Source organism: Budorcas taxicolor, chromosome 19 (assembly GCF_023091745.1).
Source record: "Budorcas taxicolor isolate Tak-1 chromosome 19, Takin1.1, whole genome shotgun sequence".
Classification (NCBI taxonomy): Eukaryota; Metazoa; Chordata; class Mammalia; order Artiodactyla; family Bovidae; genus Budorcas; species Budorcas taxicolor.
This window is the reverse complement of record NC_068928.1, coordinates 60,622,737-60,644,910: the sequence shown is the minus strand read 5'-3', so window position 1 is coordinate 60,644,910 and position 22,174 is coordinate 60,622,737. Positions and strand designations below refer to the sequence as shown.

The 22,174-nt window shown below is 45.7% G+C and overlaps 1 protein-coding gene across 1 annotated transcript in view; it reads right to left on the bottom strand.

The window, feature by feature from the left end:
* Window positions 1–93: 93 nt before the first annotated feature.
* ABCA10 (ATP binding cassette subfamily A member 10) overlaps window positions 94–22,174 on the bottom strand; it is a 50,291-nt gene continuing 28,210 nt past the window's right edge. The window contains exons 22-39 of the mRNA XM_052657181.1: window positions 20,663–20,800; window positions 18,938–19,039; window positions 17,641–17,808; window positions 17,238–17,351; window positions 10,915–11,031; window positions 9,750–9,836; window positions 8,883–8,974; window positions 8,072–8,192; window positions 7,312–7,429; window positions 6,850–6,941; window positions 5,462–5,640; window positions 5,122–5,197; window positions 4,952–5,046; window positions 4,119–4,238; window positions 3,870–4,010; window positions 1,488–1,567; window positions 387–442; window positions 94–268 (exon numbers count right to left, since the gene is read on the bottom strand). Coding sequence (XP_052513141.1) covers window positions 170–268; window positions 387–442; window positions 1,488–1,567; window positions 3,870–4,010; window positions 4,119–4,238; window positions 4,952–5,046; window positions 5,122–5,197; window positions 5,462–5,640; window positions 6,850–6,941; window positions 7,312–7,429; window positions 8,072–8,192; window positions 8,883–8,974; window positions 9,750–9,836; window positions 10,915–11,031; window positions 17,238–17,351; window positions 17,641–17,808; window positions 18,938–19,039; window positions 20,663–20,800 — 1,995 coding nt within the window. The 3' untranslated portion in view covers window positions 94–169. The remainder of the gene's footprint in view (window positions 269–386; window positions 443–1,487; window positions 1,568–3,869; window positions 4,011–4,118; window positions 4,239–4,951; window positions 5,047–5,121; window positions 5,198–5,461; window positions 5,641–6,849; window positions 6,942–7,311; window positions 7,430–8,071; window positions 8,193–8,882; window positions 8,975–9,749; window positions 9,837–10,914; window positions 11,032–17,237; window positions 17,352–17,640; window positions 17,809–18,937; window positions 19,040–20,662; window positions 20,801–22,174) is intronic.

Here is a 22,174-nt window from a genome sequence, read left to right as displayed (position 1 = left end):
GTCTTTAAAAATGGTCCACATCAAATAAAAAAATCTAAAACCCTTAACCATTATTGAATGTCTGAACTACTGAATGTTCTGTTAACTTCAGTAACATGCGCTTCTTCTGCAGTTACGGGAACTGAGGATGCAGTGAGAGCTAACATCTGACATGAGGAGGTCCAGGGTCTTAAGACTCTTCCTGCGGCAGAAGTTTCCATCTGACTGTCGTGTCAACGTCATCATCCATATTCCCCAGCTCCTGCTCTTTGGAGAGTTCTAAGAATACCTAAGTCGGAGAAAATAAAGAAGGGAACGAACATGTCAGGGTGTTTCTGAAAGGTGGGAGTTCCCAGAGACTCACACAAAGATTCCCGGGGTTGATGCTCGAGGGTTGAAAACCTCACCTGCTCCAAGGTGGCCTGGGAAAGGCTGTATTCTTCCAGGTCGAAGGCCTGTTTCACTGCGAGTAAAGGGGCTGACGTTAGGGCCTGCACACTTGCCAACAGAAGCACTTTCAAAGCCGGCAACATTAACAGCAGCTTTGAATCCAGGAGATACTTTAAGATATGGGCCAAGTAAACTGAATTTTCTTGAAGGATGAATTAAAGAGTGCTGATACGGCTAGTCAAAAGAGCACTGCATTCACGCGTAAATGCCCCGTAAGCCTCCTCCTCCTCAACGAGGACCGCGCGTCCTATTTCAGCGCGCAGCATCTGAGTCTCTGCCTGCGCACTCTGGCCTCCACATCACTGCTGAGCACTGCCGTGTTGCGGTTTAGCGGTGAAGTTGTGTCCAGCTCTTTGAGACCCCGTGGACCGCAGCACGCCAGGCTTCCCTGCCCCTCACTGTCTCCTGCAGTAGGCTCAGTGAGTCAGTGAGGCCATCTAACCGTCTCAGCCTCTGCTCCTTCAGCCTGTATTTATAGATCCATGGAGTATACTCCCTGCTGGTCCCCGTTCAGTAAATGACATGCTTCTTGCATGTCACGGTCCCACAGACACCCAGCGCGAGCTGTGATCAGCGTCTCTGAAACCAGTTCAGAACCGCCTCTCCGACCCTGACTGGCCACGTCTCACCCCTGCGTGTTTTTCAGCCGTCCCAGCACTGACATAAACACACGGATCAATGGAGAAGGGATTCACAGCTGGACTGAATCTGTGGCACCAAGTCTCTGCTCCTTGTGCCTCTGACTTTGACAAACACGGAGCTGCCAGAAGCTCACCTTGGTGTTCTTTGGGACGTCACAACAATAATTATGCTCCAATGGTATGCAAGGGAACCAGGACAGAGTGTTCTGACTTATTTCCTCGTGAGCAGAGGGGTAATCGGGCGGTGTGAAGCCAAGTCTAGGGTCGCCCATGCATTCCCTTTAAGATTTTTAAGACTATTCCAGTGGAGCTTTCCAAGGTTTGATTGATGCTATAAGTTTTGTACTTGAAGTTATCTGATATGCATTCCACATGAAAATATTTACAGTACATTAAGTTTCAACAGTCTAAACTTACCTGCCTCTAATTTGGAAAAGGTCTGAGACAGAGGGTGAACATCCTCTATGGGTAATTTATATGCCATCACGAAGGAATATCTGGGAGGAGGAAAGAGTGAGAGTTACTATCCTTCAACATTACAATATTGGGAAGGATTTGACAGCTAAAATAACCAAAGAATTTTTAAAAAGTTTCCTTTAAATAAAAGGCAAATAGTTTAATTTGATAAAGCATGAATCTGAGCCAAAAAATTATCTTTAGTCATAAAAATCTGATCAGAACAAAAATCTGCTTGCCCCTAACTTATTGTTCAAGATAAATTCTGAAAAATCACTCTGATACGTTTTCACACTCAGCCTGTGGTGTCTTTCTTTTGTATTTTATTTCTTACTCTCAAAAGCCAATCTTTCTATGCTCCCTGGAACCTTTTAATCAAATTTTCCTCTTTTCAATCTTTTGTACAAGAATTAAAACTTGTAGAGCTCTCTCCCATTAAAAAATTCTTCCTTGACCTCTAGCCTTCCCAAGTATGTTCATCCAGGACCTCATGTTGCACAATTCAGTGAACATTCTTTGGTCTTTCTCTTCTAGACTTCTCAAAAGAATTAAATAAAATTCACACACACTTAATAACTTTCTCCCTTTATTATTTATTATGTCTTTGTTTTGGGGTTTTTAAATTAATTTTTATTGGAGCATAGCTGCTTTACAATGTTGTGTTACTGTGCAGCAGAATGAATCAGCCTCATATAGATACACATACTATCCCCTCTGGTTTGCATTTCTTTCCCATTAGATCACCACAGAGCATTGAGAAGGGTTCCCCGTGATCTTCAGTAGGTTCTCACTAATTGTCTATTTTATACATACTATCAATCATCTCCCTGATTCATCCCACAGCCCCTTCCCCCTTGAAGAGAAGAGTAAATATTGTACATTAATGCATGTGTGTGGGATCTAGAGAAACGGTACAGATGAACCTAGTTGCAGAGCAGACACAGGGACACATGTAGAGAACACACGCACAGACATCTCTTTACACATCACGGATGTGAGCGTTCTCTCCGTCTTCTGTGCACAGAGCTCACTTTCGACTTGAGCGTTTACACGTGATGTTTTCTCAGAAGAGCGACTCTTATCCCCATTCTTCCACCGGCCACACCTGCTCAGCCTTCAAGTCCGCCCTCAACGTCCTCCCCTCATTCATTCGCATCTTCCTTTGCTGATACTCTTTCCTCCAAAGGACTCAAGCATCGTAAGAGCCTTGTGGAGCTTTCAGTGGAGTTCCGGTTCAGCCTGCTATTCGCCTGGGTTTGCTTATCTTTATTTGTAACTCACAGCTGACCTCACACAACTTCAAAGGAGCCATTCCATTCTCCAGGGGGATCTTCCCATCCCGGGGATCGAAACTGGATTTCCTACATGGCAGGCAGATTCTTTACCATCTGAGCCACGAGGGAAGCCCAGAGGAACTCTAGGGAGGGTCAAATGATTTATAATCAATCAATTTAAGATAGAGTCAGGGACGTTCCCTGTGGTCCAGGGGTTAGGAATCCACCCTGCAATGCAGGGGGGCTCAGGTTTGATCCCTGATTGGGGAACTAAGATCCCGCATGCCAAGGAGCAGCTAGGCCCACAGGCCAAAGCTAGAGTCCGCGGGCCACAAGGAAGAGTCCACGTGAGTCAGGGGGGAGCCCGTGGCCAAAGGAGTGAGACGGAGAGAAACCCAAGCCCCGAGTGGAGCAGGAGCTGCCGCCCACTCCCGTGCCCCTGCCTGCAGAGCCCAGGGACACCTCAAACCCCACGAAGGCAGAGTCAGCCTTTCCCAGGCACGTGAGTCTGTTCAAGCTCTCGGTGTAACTTCGTATCTGGTGAAATGTTATAGACTGATACAGAATTTTCATTGTCTATTTTAAAAAACCATTAAATTGGTGATCAAGCTTGTACTCCCCCCCAATCTCTCCCATTCCACAGCTCACACACACACACGCACACACCTACTGTCCACCCGTTCACACGAAGCACTCACTGAGAATAACTCCCATTGCTGCCTGTCTCCTGTACGTCCCTGTTGTTGCTCAGTCGCTCAGTCACGTCTGCCTCTCTGCGACCCCACGGACTGCAGCCTGCCGACTCCTCTGTCCATGGGGTTCCCCAGGCAAGAATACTGGAGGGGGTTGCCATTTCCTCCTCCAGGGGATCTTCCCGACCCGGGGATCAAAGCCCCACCTCCTGCATCGCAGGCGGACTCTTTATGGGTGGGCAGCCAGGGAGGCCCCCCTCCTTCCTAGTGTTCCCTCCACAGCCTGTTTGTGACCGACAGGCAGCCGGGGCTCCCCCTTCCTGCCCTCTGGATGAGCCGAGGCCGTGGGCCTGGCCCCTGCGCCGGGCGGCCCTCACCTCTCCTGCCGAGCAGCCTGGGGGAAGAGCTTGAGGATCTCCGTGTGCAGAGGCTCCACCAGGGTGAGCGCCTTTACCTTCACCTCCAGTAAATAGTCTTTGCCGAACTTGCTTTTCAGATGCTGAATGGAACCGATACACCTGGTCCAGGGAAGGGAAAGAAGAGTTGAAAGAAAAGAGACACCTCCTGGGTTCTCCCACCCCTGCAGATTGCGGAGGAAGGGGTCCACGCGTCAGCCAGGCACCCACCTCAGCCTTCCGGACACCATGACGGCCACACGGTCGCACACAGCCTCTGCCTCGGCCATGGAGTGGGTGGTCAGCAGGGCGCCCCTCGCCGAGCTTTTAACAAAGGCCTGGATTGCCTGCCTGGAGACAGGGAAAGGGACTGTTTGCACTTCGAAAGTCACCTGGGAAAACGGATGACCAGGAACGACCAAGGCAGCCTCAAAAGAGGAAGCTAGATTACACTGCAAGAAAAAAGTCTCTGGAGAGAAAGAAGAAAACTTGTCCTGTGTTAGGTAATTATACCATCACGTCAACAGGCTTCACAGAACGAAAAGCAGATGTCTGAAAAGGGTGCCTAACTTGGTGTTTGTTTTGAAGAGCAGGAAAACACCACACTGTAGGATTTTCAACAACTGAAAAATAAAACAGAGGAAGAAAGAGGCGGCGGGGGGACTGGTAAGAGAAAGGAGAGTCAACCGAGAGCCTTCGAGAGTCCATTTGATTCTTAACATGTCGATTTTTGCCTTCCTTAAGGAAATCAGAGTGAGTGAGTGGTAGTTGCTCAGTTGGGTCTGACTCTTGTGACCCCATGGACCACAGCCCACCAGGCCCCTCTGTCTGCGGGATTCCCCAGGCAAGAACATTGGAGTGGGTTGCCATTCCCTTCTCCAGGGGATCTTCCCGACCCAGGGATCTCCCGTACTGCAGGCAGATTCATTACTGTCTGAGCCATCAATATATTGAGTTTCAGTGAATCAAACAATAGAGGGTCTGAGCCTCAAAGGTTAGTGGAGAAAACGTGAAAACTCAATGAGCCCCACTCTAGACCTGGAGGGCCGCCCGACGCCCCTCACCACATCTGCAGCTGCCCCTCGGCGTCCATCCCCGTGGTCGGCTCGTCCAGGAGCAGCACGGCCGGGCTCCCCAGGATGCTCAGTGCGAAGCTCAGCTGCAAGAGAGAGGAGCCACATCGGCGCCGGCGTGGGGGCGCGCGTGGAGAGGGGGGAGCCCGGCCTGGTCCTACCTTTCTCTTGGCCCCCTCGGGTAAGGCCTTGGTGGGGAGTGCCATCTGGTCCTGCAGCTTCAGCGCATCTGCCAGCCTGCGGGAAGCACTCGGATTACGTCCGTGCCTAAAACGTCTAGGGCACCCCAGCACTTTCAGTCAGAGAGGCGTGCACGAAGCCTCATTCACAGGGCCCCAAACAATACATGTCATGACTTGGTTCTTATTCAGATTTTCAGTCATTTTATTTGCATGAAAGTTAGAGGCACGGTTCATCATCTCCTTTCCACATTTCCTGAGTAAGTTCTGTGTCCCCCCCTTCCTCCAGCCACAAACCACTGGTGGAGGCTTCACGCCACACCTTGAAATGCTGAGAGCAGCCTCGTCTTCGGCCAGGCCTCTCACGGCCGCGTACAGGTCCAAGTGTTCCCGGACTGTGAGGCTGGGCCACAGCACATCCTCCTGCGGACAGTACCCCAGATCCCCGGGGCCGCCGCCTGCCTGTCGCGCCGGAGGCGTTCCGCGGCCACCGAACACCACCTGCAGCGAACAGCGAAGGTCAGCGTCACCGGCCTGCCGCTGCGGCCCTCCCGCTGCTGAAGGAGGGAGAAACGGCTGTTCAGTCACAGCCCCTCTTCAGCATGCAAGAGGGGTTTTAGAAATTCATCTGTTCATTCCTTTTTTTTTGAATCATTTGATGCTGGAGCGGGTGTGGAGAAAAGGGAACCTTCGTACACTGCTGGTGGGAATGCAAGCTGGTGCAGCCACTACAGAAAAGAGCATGGAGGCTCCTCGGAAAACGTGAAAGACAATTGCCATGTGGTCCAGCAAGCCCAGTCCTGGGCGTACACCCAGATGCAACTGTCACCCCCCAAAACACACGCAGCCCTGTGTTCAGAGCAGCACTAGTCACAACAGCCAAGACGTGGAGACAACCTCCGTGCCCATCGACAGAGCAGCAGACAGAGGGGATGAGGCCACGACGGACTGTGCAGCCACGAGAAGGCACGAAAGAACACCATCCGCAGCAGCGCGGACGCGACTGCAGAGTATTTCACCAAGTGAAGTCAGAGGGAGGAAGACAGATACCGCACATTAGCACATATGTGTGGAGTCTAAAATACGGCACAAATAACCCTATCTAGAGAACTCACGGAGAAGGCAGTGGCCCCCCACTCCAGTACTGTTGCCTGGAAAATCCCAGGGACGGGGGAGCCTGGTGGGCTGCCGTCTATGGGGTTGCACAGACCTGGACTTAGCAGCAGCAGCAGAGAACTCACAGACGTACAGGTCAGACTTGTGGTTGTCAAGGAGGACGTGGGGAGGGAGGGGTGAACTGGGAGTTTGGGGTTGGTATAAGCAAGCTATATACATATATATAAATATACACATGGGATGGATAAACAACGAGCTCCTACTGGAGCCCAGGGAACTGTGTGCAACATCATGTGATAAACCATAATGGAAAAGAATGTCAAGAAATAAAGAATGTATATATGTGTAAAACTGAGTGACTCTGCTGGAGAGGGAAGCCTGGCGTGCTGCGGTCCACGGTGGGGCAAAGGGACGGACCTGACCGAGCGACTGAACTGAACTGCTGTATGGCAGATATTGGCACAACTCTAAATCAACTATACTTCAATAAAACAGAGCTCGTCTGACTGACTGATGAGAAGAGCATGAAGAGGCCACTGACACTGAACAGGACATTCCCCGGCTGTGAGCTGGGCTGCCCCCCACGCCACGTACCACTCCCGCGGTCGGCGTTGTGTCCCCAGTTATCATCTTGACAGAAGTGCTCTTCCCAGCTCCACTGTGCCCCAGCAATCCCAACACTTCACCTGGAAAAAGGTTCACTGTCACTTTTTGTGCTTGAAAAGTCGACTAACCTAAAATCACTTAGCTCAGGAACGTGTGAAATAAAGTAGTGTTTGCAGACAGCACCTGTGTCATCTCCATAGTGATGAAAAGTCTGCGGATTTACATGAGAAGAATTCGGACATCTGGATCCAAGATCAGTTGGCTGTCTTGACATTTGATATGGGACAGGATTTTGAAATAAAAACGTCTCTCTGCCCGCAAGTCAAGTATTTTCATAATTACATGTTAACTGAGATATGCGAACGGACTGAGAGAATGGAAAATCCTTCCCTTCATAGTGCTAAACCTAGAGAATAAGGAACATCCTAATAAACAAAACATTATCCAAACCTTTGTTAATACAGAAGGAAACGTTCCGAACGGCTGTTTTCGTCCTTCTTGCTGAAAAGCACCTTTTCCTTTTCTGTTCATATTCCTTGCGTAAACAGCTTGCCAATATTACCGGCTTCTAGAAAGCATGGGAGAGCGTGACTTTCCTCTGAAATATTGCACATTTTGTGCATTCACGTTCCACCTTTCACTTCCTAGACTACGCATTTAATCAGGTTTCTGTGCCAATAGTAATTCAGCCTCTTGTTTCAAATATAACTCTCCAATGTACATTTACGATTAAGGACTTCTTTATCGACTTATGAAACTAATTCCTAAGCAAATATATTTCCTTTGTGCTATGCTAACCTTGCCTTTTGCATTAATTGCCCTTCTTGTTAATTTTAATGCAGTATAAATTCACCTACTCCTTTCTCATACGCTATTTAGATTTATTGACACGACAATTTCAAAATATAGCAAAACGGAATTTAAACTCTTCATGATGCGGGATTTTGTTAAAAATTGATAAAGAATATCAGAATTCTTGAATTGCTCTGATGGATGAAGATTAAAATCCACCAAAAAGATGGAAGGAGAGAAAATTAAGAGTGATGACTGGATAAATTCTTCAAAAGATAATGACCTGAATAAGAACTACACATGGGAGGATTAAGGATGCAATGGCAAGTTTTCACAGGGAAAGCCAACCCTCTGTCCACTCTACAGGACGAGCCGACTGCTTCAGTCCTTTCCCAGAGGCTCAGTCGCGTGTTTTCACCTCATCTGAGCCGGACGCAGCGAGCGCGTTCGCCGTTTTCACCCTTTCCCTGTGAACGTCTTCATCCTCTTCTTCCGGTTCTTCTGGGTTTGGACGATATTCCCTTCTTCTTGGAGAGATTCTACAGAGAAAATAAAATAACATTAAAATGAAATGCTAACTGTACAACCACTACCAGGAGAATACGGCTTCAATGATTTGAGTCTTTTTCTCTGTTTTACAAGAATATAAATGATTACTTAAGGACATACAAGATTCTCCTTGACAGTAACAACTCTCTCAAGTAGCCAAGTCCCATTAAATACTCTTTGACTATTTCTTCTCTTTAAAACTTTTTATCCCATCCATCGACCAGCTCTCTAAATCCTCTCAAATACAGACTTAGTCTTTTTGGTCTGTTGCCATCTAGGTCATCATCACGTTGCATCATAAACGATCACCATAACTGGCAAGAGCCTTTTCAAAACATTTCACAATGAACTCATTTTTCATTCCTGCGTCTTCTACTCTGAGACCTGTTCTTCTCATAAGCAGGAGAAAAACCAATGCTTGATGCTTAACCACTGCGTGTGCAGCTCACAAGACAAACACCCAACTTGCCTAAAATCACAAGACCTGTGTCTTAGAAACTGTGTATTACTGCATTCAAAGTAATTCTCTTTTTTTGTTGTTTTTGTTTTATTTTTTCAGAATATTTCCCAGTGGGCCTAGCCAAGAGTTTGGATAGTAAATCCATACTAATAAAATGTTAAAAGAACTGCTATACACATTAAATGTATAAATTATATTCAGATGTTAATGTTCTCCCAACCTGAAAAATGGATCTTTCCTCATTGTTTCTTTTCCATACTTCATTTCCAGGCACCGTATAATAAAAAGAAAAACGATGATCTGAAGGTATGGCTAAAGGCAATGAAAAATGATTAGAACATTAGTATCATCTTGGGATTCAAGCTCCATGGGCAATATATGCCTTCTGCCATGGCAGATTTGGTCATTTTCTTATAAATTTGATAAAAATCTTATAAAATGCTTCTCACATGGGAAAGTTTATCTAACCAACCTATATATATGCTGCCTACGAGAGACTCACTTCAGATCTAGAGACAGACACATGCTGTAAGTACAGGGATGGAAAAAGGTATTCCCTGCAACGCAAATGGAAAGATGGCTCACGCGCAAATGCAGCAACGCTCACATCAGACGAAACAGACTTTAAGCAAAGACTGTGATATGAGACAAAGAAGGACATTCGGGACTTAGGGATCAATCAGACAAGAAGGGATGCCAACTGTAAATACGCAGGCATCCAATGCGGAAGCGCCTAAATAAAGCAAATGTTAACAGACACACAAGGGGAAGCTGACAGCGACACAGTAACAGCGGCGCGAGAGGCACGCTTGCTCAGCCCTGTCTGACCCTTTGCCACTCTGTGGGCTGTAGCCCGCCAGGCTCCTCTGTCTGTCCATGGGAGTTCCCAGGCAAGAATCCCGGAGCAGGTCGTCTGCTGCCTTCGCAGGCAGATTCCTTACCAGCGTGCCCCCAGGGAGGCCCGCAGAAAGAGCAGGAGCAGGTGTTTGGGGGAGTATTTCAATCTGCCGTTCTTTGAATACGAGCAAGTACATCATGTGGCTATAAACCCTATGCAGTATGTATTCAGATAGAAATATTTTCTTACTATGAAGACTGCTAGGAGCATGATTTCATCAACTGCACTTTTCTCAGAGTCCCGACTTTCGGACCTTCTGTGATACATAGAGGACAGCTGTTGAAGAAAAACAAGGGCTGCATGAGATTTCTCTGCATCATGGATATGAAGTTCTTATCTTAAATACACCTGTATCATATGACCTGCTGTTTCACAGCACACGAGGGAATGCTCCGTGAATTGGGACAAGACTTGTTCTATGACACTGAAATCTGTCGGGAGGTGACGCCCTTCCTTGGTTATAATCTCCAGTACTTTCTGTATTCTGACTCTGTGTACTGCGTGAGTGCATGTGTGCTGAGTCACTTCAGTTGTCTCCGACTCTGTGTGACCCCCATGGACTGTAGCCTGCCAGGCTCCTCTGTCCATGGTGTTTTCCAGGCAAGAATACTGGAGTGGGTTGCCATGCCCTCCTCCAGGGGATCTTCCTGACCCAGGGGTCAAACCCGCATCTCTTATACCTCCCGCATTAGCAGGCGAGGTCTTTACCACTAGCGCCACCTGGGAAGCCCCAATTCTGTGCAGCAGGGATTCACAAATTTCTTTTCAGTGGAAGTGACTAAACATACAAACATGAAGTACTTAAGATTTGCTATCACGTCCCCAGAATTCTCAGTGGTCCTTGGATTCTCCCAGAAGTTCCTAATAGTATCTTGCTTTCCTTCCTGCACCAGCCACTCACCCCCAAAGCAATCTACTGAGACTTGGTTGTCCAAACATAAAACAGCACGTCTTCCCTGCAGTAGGGAAAGGGAGAGCCAAGCACAAAAATAATTTCAGATATTAATCAAAATTGAAACGGGGACCTTCCACGTCATGGTGAGAAGAGAGAGTTCTGTAACAGTGGGAAAAACATGATCCTTTCTTACAATCCCCCCTTGGAATTCATAAACCACAGCTGGGTTTCCTGTCGTGTTTCTTAATGGATTTACCTGCTTCCTTCTGGGTGTGAATAATGGGTTCAGGGTCTGTGCAGCTTTTAACTTCATACAATTTTCGTGTCTTCTTTTCAGAATTTACCAGCAATTGAATAATTTCTAAAATTTTATTAAACGTACCTGCTCCCCTATCGGAAAGGATTTAATTAACGAGCTACATGGTCAAGGTGAAAAATACAGTAGGTAAAACTGCTTACCTCTATCATTCGGGCAAGAAAAAAGACTGAAGTGCATGAAGGTATTAAAATTATACATAAAATTATAATATTTTCAGAACGAGTTAGTCCCAGGAGGATGAGCATGAAGAATGAGATCTAAAGGGAAAAAATCCACAGACATAATTTGCTCAGTCATATTTAATGTAAGATGTTTTCTATAAGTAATCTATTTTCCTGGAAAGATATTCCTGTTTTCAATTTTCACCTTACGTACAACAACATTGAGAAGACTGCCCCTTTAAGAAGCATCAAAGTGTCATTACAATTGAAACACATGATTACAATTAAAGTCTGAAACATCGAAAAGGCGCTGTGCTATCTGGTAGGGATATGCAGCAACAATTTAAGAGGGGGAATAACATTATTCTATTTTATGAACATAAATCCTTATATGCTTTCAGCACCAGCGTACAATTAACTTCTTGTCGAATGGTGTATGCAGTACTATAGTTCTAGGAATAACAAAAGAATAAAGAAGGGAACGGAAACTTCTCTTAGCATCCGCTGAATACTATTTACCAAGGGCTTTGATGAGCAGCTCAGCAGCACTGTGACAGCGAATGCTCTTGGAGAGACTCCGCCCCGACCCTGCACAGTGCTGCGGCTTTATATGCATATTCTCTGAGCTCAGAGAACTGACCCTCAAAACCCTGAAGTTGACTTCACCCAGTATCTGTTTAGTGCCAGATTTAGAATCCAAACCTGGGCTGTCTGACTCCAGAGCCTAAATTCTTTTATAAGCCTCCATACTTTTATAAGAAGAGATTGGACTTCCCTGGAAGTGTTAAGACTCTGCTCGCAATGCAGGGGGCCCAGGTTCCGTCCCTGGCCCAGGAACCAGATCCCACAGATTGCAACGTAAGATTCTGCACACTGCAAGAAGACTGACGGTACCATGCGCCTCTGTGGAAGATTCTGGAAGAGACAGGAAGACCAGACCACCCGACCTGCCTCCTGAGACACCGGCATGCAGGTCAGGAAGCAACAGTTAGAACTGGACATGGAACAACAGACTGGTTCCAAACAGGAAAAGGAGTACGTCAAGGCTGTATATTGTCACCCTGCTTATTTAACTTCTATGCAGAGTATATCATGAGAAACGCTGGGCTGGATGAAGCACAAGCTGGAATCAAGATTGCCAGGAGAAATATCAATAACCCTCAGATATGCAGATGACACCACCCTTATGGCAGAAAGTGAAGAGGAACTAAAGAGCCTCTTGATGAAAGTGAAAGAGAGTGAAAAAGTGGGCTTAAAGCTCAACATTCAGAAAACTAAGCTCATGGCATCCAGTCCCATCACTTCAAATAGATGGGGAAACAGTGGAAACAGTGGCTGACTTTATTTGAGGGGGCTCCAAAATCACTGCAGGTGGTGACTGCAGCCATGAAATTAAGATGCTTACTCCTTGGAAGGAAAGTTATGACCAACCTAGATAACATATTGAAAAGCAGAGACATTACTTTGCCAACAAAGGTCTGTCTAGTCAAGGCTATGGTTTTTCCAGTGGTCATGTATGGATGTGAGAGTTGGACTGCGAAGAAAGCTGAGTGCCGAAGAATTGAACTGTGGTGTTGGAGAAGACTCTTGAGAGTCCCTTGGACTGCAAGGAGATCCAACCAGTCCATCCTAAAGGAGATCAGTCCTGGGTGTTCATTGGAAGGACTGATGTTGAAGTTGAAACTCCAATACTTTGGCCACCTGATGCAAAGAGCTGACTCACTGGAAAAGACCCTGATGCTGGGAAAGATTGAGGGCAGGAGGAGAAGGCAATGCCAGAGGATGAGATGGCTGGATGGCATCACTGACTCGATGGACATGGGTTTGAGGAAACTCCGGGAGCTGGTGATGGACAGGGAGGCCTGGTGTGCTGTGATTCATGGGGTGGCAAGAGTTGGACACAACTAAGTGACTGAACTGAAATGAAGACTTGGCATGGCAAAATAAATAAATATTTTTTTAAAATTAGAGATACCAAGGGAACATTTCACACAAAGATGGGTACAATAAAGGATAGAAACGCTGTGGGCCTAATAGAAGCAGAAGATATTAAGAAGAGGTGGTCAAAAAAGGTCTTAATGACCTGGACAACCACAGTGGTGTGATCACTCAGCTAGAGCCAGACATGCTAGAGTGCGAAGTCAAGTGGGCCTTAGGAAGCATTACTACTAACAAAGCTAGTGGAGGTGATGGAATTCCAGCTGAGCTGTTTCAAATCCTGAAAGCTGCTGCTGCTAAGTGCTGCATGCAATATGCCAGCAAATTTGGGAAACTCAGCAGTGGCCACAGGACTGGAAAAGGTCAGTTTTCATTCTAATCCCAAAGAAGGGCAATGCCAAGGAATTCAAACTACCTCACAACTGCACTCATTTCGCATGATAAGCAAGGTAATCCTCAAAAATACTTCAAGCTAGGCTTCAACAGTACACGAACTGAGAGCTTCCAGATGTACAAGATGGGGAACCAGAGATCAAATTACCAACATCTGTTGGATCGTAGAAAAAGGAAGAGAAGTTCAGAAAAACATCTATTTCTGTTACATTGACTACACTAAATCCTTAGACTGTGTGGATCACCACAAACTATGGAACATTCTTAAAGAGATGGGAATACCAGATCAACTCACTTGCCTCCTGACAAGCCTGTATTCAGGCCAAGAAGCAACAGTTAGAACCCGACATGGAACAATGAACTGGTTCCAAATTGCAAAAGGAGTACGTCAAGGCCACACATTGTCACCCTGCTTATTTAACTTACATGCAGAGTACATCATGCGAAATGCTGGGCTGGATGAAGCACAAGCTGGAATCAAGATTGCCAGGAGAAGTATCAATAACCTCAGATATGCAGATGACACCACCCTTATGGCAGAAAGTGAAGAGGAGCTGAAGAGCCTCTTCTTTTTTTAGTTTGATGGAAGGGCACCTGCTTCACCGTGTTGCGACGGTTCCTGCCGCACACCAACGTGAATCGGCCACAGGTGTGCGTGTGTCCCCGCATCCTCAATCCCGACCCCCCCTCCCCATCCTACCCCTCTGGGTTCTCCCAGAGCACTGGTTTGGGGGCCCCGCTTCATGCATCAAACTTGTACTGGCTGCAAAGGTGAAAGAGGACAGTGAAAAAGCTGGCTTAACACTCAGCATTCAGAAAACGAAGACCACGGCCCCTGGTCCCATCGCTTCATGGCAAATAGATGGGGAAAAAATTCAAACAGTGACAGACTTTATTTTCTTGGGCTCCAAAACCGCTGTGGATGGTGACTGCAGCCATGAAATTAAAGGACACCTGCTCCTTGGAAGAAAATTATGACAAACCTAGACAGCACATTAAAAAGCAGAGACATCACTTTGCCAACAAAGGTTTGTATAGTCAAAGTTATGGTTTTTCCAGTAGTCATATACAGATGTGAGAGTGGGACCATAAAGAAGGCTGAGCGCTAAAGAATTGATGCTTTTGAATCGTGGTGTTGGAGAAGATTCTTGAGAGGGACTGCAAGGAGATCCAACCAGTGAACCCTAAAGAAAATCAACCCTGAATATGAATTGGAAGGACTGATGCTAAAGCTGAAGCCCCAATACTCTGGCCACCTGATGTGAAGAGCTGACTCATTGGAAAAGACCCTGATGCTGGGAAAGATTGAGGTCAGGAGGAGAAGGGGGCGACAGAGGATGAGATGGTTGGACGGCATCATCGACTCAATGGACATGAGTTTGAACAAACTCCAGGACATAGTGAAGCACAGACAAGACTGGTGTGTTGCAGTCCATGGGGTCACAGAGAGTCGGACACAACTGAGCAGCTGAACAGCAACGGAAGTTTTAAAAAAATGAGGAGCCCTTGAGCGAGTCAGCTGTCCACACATCCAGCCGATGGGCCAGCCTGCAGCGCGTCAGGTGCCGAGATTCCAAGTGTATGAAACTGATCATAGAGTTTAAAAAAAGCTCTTTACAGTGTTCTCTCCACAAGCACAAGAAATATCTTCTCATAGAAAAAGCAATATGAACGGAAACAATCTGAGGGTTCATCAGCGTATTTTAGGGCCTTAATCAGAACCTCCTCAGAGGTCCCCTGGCCACACCGTCACAGTTATGAGAGGCGCTGCTTTAGCGAGACGTGTCAGCGCATCTTCAGTCCCACGGAGACCTGCAGCCGAGCTCTCTAATCTAAGAGTGCAGGAAGAGAGCTTATCTTTCACCTCCCTACCTCCTCCTCTCCATCCCTTTCTTTTACCTTTTTTATTTAAAGAATCATTTATTTGGCTGCATCGTGTCTTGGGCTGAGGGACTCTCTAGCTGAGCTGCACAGGCTGAGTTGCTCTGTGGCCTGGGGGATGTTAGTTCCTGGACCAGGGATTGAACTCGTGTCCTCTGCGTCACAAGGCAAATTCTCAATCACTGGAAAGGCCCCTTTCTTTTTATCTTACTATACAAATTAGCTCATCCATCGTTTCTAACCCATTAGAATAATTAAAATAATCCTTCCATTAACTCTCCCTTCCAACAAGTAACAATAGTTACAACCTCTGTCCACGGCACTTCCCAGGCAAGTATACTGAAGGGTGGGAAGCCATTCCCTTCTCCAGGGGATCTTCCCGACCCAGGGACTGAACCCACATCTCCTGCCTTGCAAGCGGATTCTTTACCATCTGAGTCACCAGGGAAGCCCTAGGATTCCATACTTAAAGGTCAACCAAATATGAACTCTTGGTTAAAAAAAAAAATCAAACATACGAGGCAACAGTCCACTAAGTGTGAGTCCAGACGGGGAAAAAATACAGATTAGAACTATCTGAAGACTTCAGCTACTAGAATTATCAAACAACAAATACAAATATTTCAATTAAATGTACACGTAAATTACATGTGAAATTTAAAAAAAACCCACAAACTAGTAACAAAAGGCTGTGAGGAGCAGTTCAGGAAATTTGAAACAGAAGCAGAGTTCTGGAAAGCAAAATTGAGGTTTTAAAAATCAGCCAAAGATTAAAGATAATTCAGACACAGTCGAATGGTTTTTGGTCATAAAGCCACTGTTAGAATAAACAGGATCACTACATAAAGTCTCCAGACTTAAACACACCCAATAAAATAGTCTAAAACATACACAGCAACATTAATTAGAGAGTAAGACCAAGAAATCTACCTTTCTATTGGGATGCATGAGGAAAAAATTAGATCAAGACCGATTCCAACGGTTAAGGAGATATTACCCTGCTATGACATTCAACCACCAATCAGACTATCACAACCACCAATCAAACTGGCTCAGAATTACAGGTATACAGCGACGAGATTTAGAAGCTCGGAAGCAACTTCATCACCTTTAGGATGTCTACTGTTGCCATGAATTCTCGAACTGGTTGCGTTTGTGACATTTCTGCCCACAGTAAGCCCGATCTTTGGATACCACCCACAGCGACCACAGCATAGCTCTCACAGCCTTAGAGAAGCAAGACCTTGATCTCCTGACCCCAATCCCTCCACCACATCCCCAAAACAGACAGGGGAAAGGCGAGTCCACAAGAAAGAGAGAAAGGATAGAACATCTTTCCTTTTCTCACCAAGGGGCCTCAAACTAACGGCGTGCCTGAAATGGAGCTGGAGAAGGAAATTTTCATTGTTTGTAAGATTAAAGTTACGTTTTGGACTCGACTGGCCTTTTTAGTACTTAAAGCAAATCTTAATGAAGGAAACAAGACTGTGTTAATATCCGAAAGTCAGAAAGGCGTGCTGGCCTGCTCAAGATGCCAGCAAGACCTGGGGAAGGAGGCGGAGCAGAATATGCCCGACGTGGCAGAAAATTTTATTTCTTAATAAAACTTCTCTCTGTTTACTTGTTTGCTTATGTTACTCATCAATATGGCCACCTAGCACAAATTTTTTTTTTTTAATAAAGAGAATTAATTATTCAGGAGGAAACTCCCTGAGTTGAGAAACTTGGGCTCAGGTCTAATCCTTTGAAGTTTTTCCCACTCTATCAAATGCGGGAATTGACCCCAGTGATCCAGCCTTTCAGCTAGGACATGTCAGGATTTCTATAGCTGTTTCATCTCTTTCCAAAGAAACAGAAGTGCCAAAGAGAAACTTTTGAGAACAGGAAAAAAAAAAAAAAAAAAAAACAAGAAGAAGAAGAGGAAAATGAACTGAAAACCTTAAACCACGAACATGGCCAAACAATGACCAAAGTGGGAAAGAAGCAGGTTCGCTTCCTTCTAGGTGTTCATGCCTAACTCTCCCGTTAGAAAAGGAACTTCAGGAAAACGTCACATAAACACGCATGCGTGTGCATTTTCAGGTACTTACAAGAAAAAAGCTGAGAGCCCAAAAGCCGTTGTTTTTCCTTCCCGTGGGAAAGAGGAATGAAATCACGTATGCGAGGAGCGTAAGACACGCTGCACAGCCAGCCACACAAACCACCTGAGCAACAGGGTGAGCAGCAAGGTCAGAGACAGGGCCACGGACGGGGAGGGGGCGGGCAGAGGATCGGATCCCAGGTCCCAGAGCGGTCGGGGGCGGGCAGAGGATCGGATCCCAGGTCCCAGAGCGGTCGGGGGCGGGCAGAGGATCGGATCCCAGGTCCCAGAGCGGTCAAAGGCAATTTTCTTGCACATGCCTTTTGTTAAGGACAAAGTGTTAACGAACATGAATTGTTTTGTTTTGATTCTATTATTGTATTTGGGGAGTTTGGGGGAACATGATCACTTACCAGAGCAAACAGGAATTCTAGTACAATTGAGGATTCCAAAAATATGTAGTACATTAAATGTACTGAAAAAAGAATTCCAAAATAAAATGGGATGTCCACCAGGGCCTGTCCACACCAGTATGCTGAAGGACAGAGGCCTGAGATCCATAACTGAGATTGGGCTTTTTGCTGGTGAAGAAACAGAAGGGATATGGGTGAGGCTGAGATCTTGAGTAGAAGAGGTATTTTGTTTCTGTGAAAATGTTAAATTTTAGTAAATTTTAGAAGGAGTATGCCGCAGCAGCTACTTTTTGTGTGTGAAAAGTCTATGTTCTTTTATATAGCAAATCTGACCTTCAGGAATTTGCTAGCCTGGGTTTGGGAAGCAGGCCACAGGGCAACTAAGACACTAATACTATCCCAAAGAAAACAGTGTGTCTCCCAGGTGCTGCTAGTGGTAAAGAATCCACCTGCCTTGCAGAGACGCAGGTTCGGTCCCTGGATGGCGAAGATCCCTCGGAGGAGGAATGACAGCCCGCTCCAGTGTGCTTGCCTGGGAAACCCCCTGGACCGAGGACCACGGCAGACCACAGTCCGTGGGGTCGCAAATAGTCAGGCATGACTGGGCACAGACGGCACGTGGCCAGAAAGAGCATTTTCCAAAATCCCTGCCATCCCGCTGGGGCGGGAGGATGGGGTCACCACTGGCCCTGCAGGAAGCGTCTGACCCGTGCCCAGAGCCGATTCAAAGCCCCCTTTACAAGAATGGAGTGAAAAAAATCAGGAAATGTGACCTATCTTATATTTCACACTAAAAAATTCCCTTTAGAATTGTAATTAACTACACACAGTCGAAAAGTAGCGCATTTCACCTCTGAAGCTGGTGTGAAGTGATTCCCTCGTTAGAGACGTGTGTGTGTTTGGCTGTGCTGGGTCTTGGTTGCAGCACGCGAGCTCTTAGTTCTATCATGTGGGATCCAGTTCCCTGGTCAGGGATCAAACCTGGGTCCGCTATATTGGGAGTGCACAGTCTTAGCCACTGGACCACCAGCAAAGTCCCTAGGCTGAGTCCCTTTAAAACCAAGGTTACTTTCCTGTGGTTAGTCATGAACTTTCTCACCTCTCTGACATCACGATGAACCATTTAATAAAACGCATACTTGGATTAGAGTAATACAATTCATGTGTAAACATTTTTCTTGAAGGGCGAGCTTGTGTGTCTAGGACAATAAAATTCCAGTTTGCTGAAGTCAGAGAGAATCATCTTTCCACCTCCGCCCACCCTCCATGCGCCCCCTCCCCTCACCCAGCCTCTTACTTTGTAATCGCTGACGCTGCTCATCCCAACGTAAGGAGAAAGGCAGTTTACGACGAGCAGCAAAAGAAAATCCAAAATGCCAATTGCCCATCTTGGGTCATCCTGCAAGCTCCAAACACATTCATGAGTTACTGCGCTTGTTACCAATCACACAGTCAAACACAAGGGTCAAATACATTTAGGGAAAGGGTGAAAACGTCCAAATGGATATACCTGATTTAGGAAGCAAACATAGAGCAAACACGCTTGTTACCCGTAAAGGCAGGTTCTACTCCCAGGAACTGGATGGTTTGAAAAGAAATTTAAAATCTGAATTTTACACGCCTGTGTTAAGAAGACAGACAACAGTTTCTCTTGCATATTTGTATCTGGTGCGTGAGGACTAAGTCGTTTCAGTTGTGTCCGACTCTTGTACGAGCCCATGGGCTGTAGCCCGCCAGGCTCCTCTGTCCATGGGATTCTCCAGGCAGGAATACTGGCGTGGGTTGCCATTTCCTCCTCCAGGGGATGTGCCCGAGGCAGGAATCGAACCTGTGTCTCTTATGTCTCCTGCACCGGCAAGAAGGTTCTTTACCACTAGCGCCATACCTACCACAATCAAACACTTCTGTTAGGAAACACGTGAAGGCTCAGAAGTGGTTATTAAAATCATGTGCAATCAAAAGTTACGCTGCACTCCACAAGATATAGAAGATAAAACAACCAAGACCCCAAAGGACACTGTAATATACAAAGTGACAGAGAGAACACTGAAATTGTACAAAGAAGCATAATTTCAGGGTTGGACCATACATTCCACACTTGCTTTAATCAGCAGCTATGAAATGCTCAGTAAATTCCTCCAGGGAAATCTGACAGAAGATTAAGAATTGGGGTTGGAGGCTTCTCTGGGTGTTGTAGGTTTTCCAAGAAAATCTGTTCATGCATTAATTTCAGAATATATGTATTGGGTACCTAAGAAGTGTAAAAAGCTATTTCAGACTATGAACCAAAGAAAGCCCAAATTACTAATACGATTCTTTGACAGTTCTCTGTCATTTCAAATGTTTCCATGTCCTTCAGGATCCTGGCTCTTTCAGGTTCTGTGTCTTAGGGAGCTGGCTGTAATTTTTAACCAGACACAATTTTGGATGGCAAGAGTGGGGCCAGTGGTAAAACACGAGTTGACAGTGTATTAAGTGCGGTAAAAGAATGGAAAACCAGAGCCACACAAAGGGGTGAAAACAGTAGGGAACACTCGACTCCCTAGAATTCTATTATACATTTACGTTTTTCCATTAAAATTTTAAAAATGGTAATGAAGCTAAACATTAAGTGAGCTGAAAACCTCTTTATCTTCCAGAACAATGGCAAGCATGTCTGGAATGCCTCCTTTCCCCTTACAGAACGTCGTAACTCCCTAAGGTGCAATTTTTTTTTTCCCCTGTGCAATGTATATTGTCTCTCCCGCATCTAGAAGCACCAGGTCGTGGCAGATACTCAAGAAATACTTGCAGAATGAATGAAGATGGTAGATGCCAGGCTGTTTTGCAGGCACCTAATAAATTCACGTAACCCTCACAGCTTCATGTACAGGAGGTGTGAGGACATCCCGCTCTTAGAGGAGAGGCCCAGGAAGCAGGAGGGCTCGCAGGGAGCAGGCTGCACGCTCAGGTACAGGCTCTGGCACCCCTGCCCCTTCCTCCCGGCTGACCTGTCTCTCGCAGAAGTTTCTCCTCTACTTACGGGCGGAAACGTGCTTCTCTCCGTCTTAATAAGCTCCGTGACATTAAAGATTCCAAGCAGGGCATTGCTAACAATCCCAATGAGAACAGGAAAACAGTTCATCCTCTTGGTATTGCATGCAACTGAAAATCTGTAATCCTTTAAAAAAAAAAAAGGCACGCAAATATACGCTCTAAATTCTTGGAGTAAATCTCCTTATTGCAGAGTCTGTAAACTATCGGGTTGGAGTTAGGATAAGAAGGAGACAGTTAGCTTTTCCTTGACACTTCTCCCTACTGGAATTGGTACAACAATGCCTTATTTTTGTAATTCAAGTGACTTACTCTATATGTGAAATAAATGGACATTCACGAACATGGAAAGACGGCAAAGATCTGGATTCTAGGTGACGAGGAAAGCCGTAGGACTTGTCTACTATGATTTTGATTTAGAAAATATGTTTCTGAACGTGAGATCATTCTAGATATGGTGAGCTGTGTTTTTATAAAGGAAAAGAGTATAGAAGATAATTACTAAATGCATTAACATAAATATAACACGGAAAAACGAATGGAATTATGAAGAGAATTTTACCTTCTATGTTACATACTTCAGTAATGTTTGAATTAATCTATTAAACAGTATTGCTTTTTTTTCTGCTTTACTGAGGTATAGAGAAAGTCGCTCAGTTGTGTCCGACTCTTTGTGACCCCATGGACTATACAGTCCATGGAATTCTCCAGGACACAATACTGGAGAGGGTAGCCATTCCCTCCTCCAGGGGATCTTCCCAACTCACAAATCGAGCCCAGGCCTCCCGCATGCAGGCAGATTCTTTACCAGCTGAGCTATCAAGGAAGCCTTATTGAGGTGTAATTGGCAAATAAAACTGGAGTTATTTAAGACACTTGAAGTGTGCGTTGCGGTGGGAGTTCCCTGGTGGTCTAGTGGTTAGAACTTGGTGCTCTCCCGGCTCTGGCCCAGGTTCAATCCCTGGTGGGGGAGCTAAGATCCCTTAAGCCACGCGGTTCTGCCAATAAATAAATAAAGTGTACATCATGGTGACTTGATATCCATATAACTGTGAAAGGATTCCTCCCATCAAGTTAACTAACACATCCATACTGCACATGTATATGTGTGTGTGTGTGTATTTCATATGTGTATAAACATTTAAATTCTTCATATGTGTATAAAACATTTAAATTCTTCCTTTAGCAAATTTTAATTACACCATACACTGTTACCAACTACAGTCACAAACTCACATTAAAGCATCGGATCTTATTTATCCTATAGCTAAAAGTCTGTACCCTTTTACCAACGCCCTCCTATTCTCCCACCTGCCCCTAGCCACCAACTTCTAATCTCTGTTCTATGAGCTTGACGGTCTTTTTATTTTTTAAGATTCCACTTCTAGGTGGTACCATGCAGTGTCTGTCTTTTTCTGTTTGGTTTATTTCACTTACCATAATGTCCTCCAGGTTCATCCATGGTGTCCCAAAAGACACTTTGCTTTTATAATGAATGAAA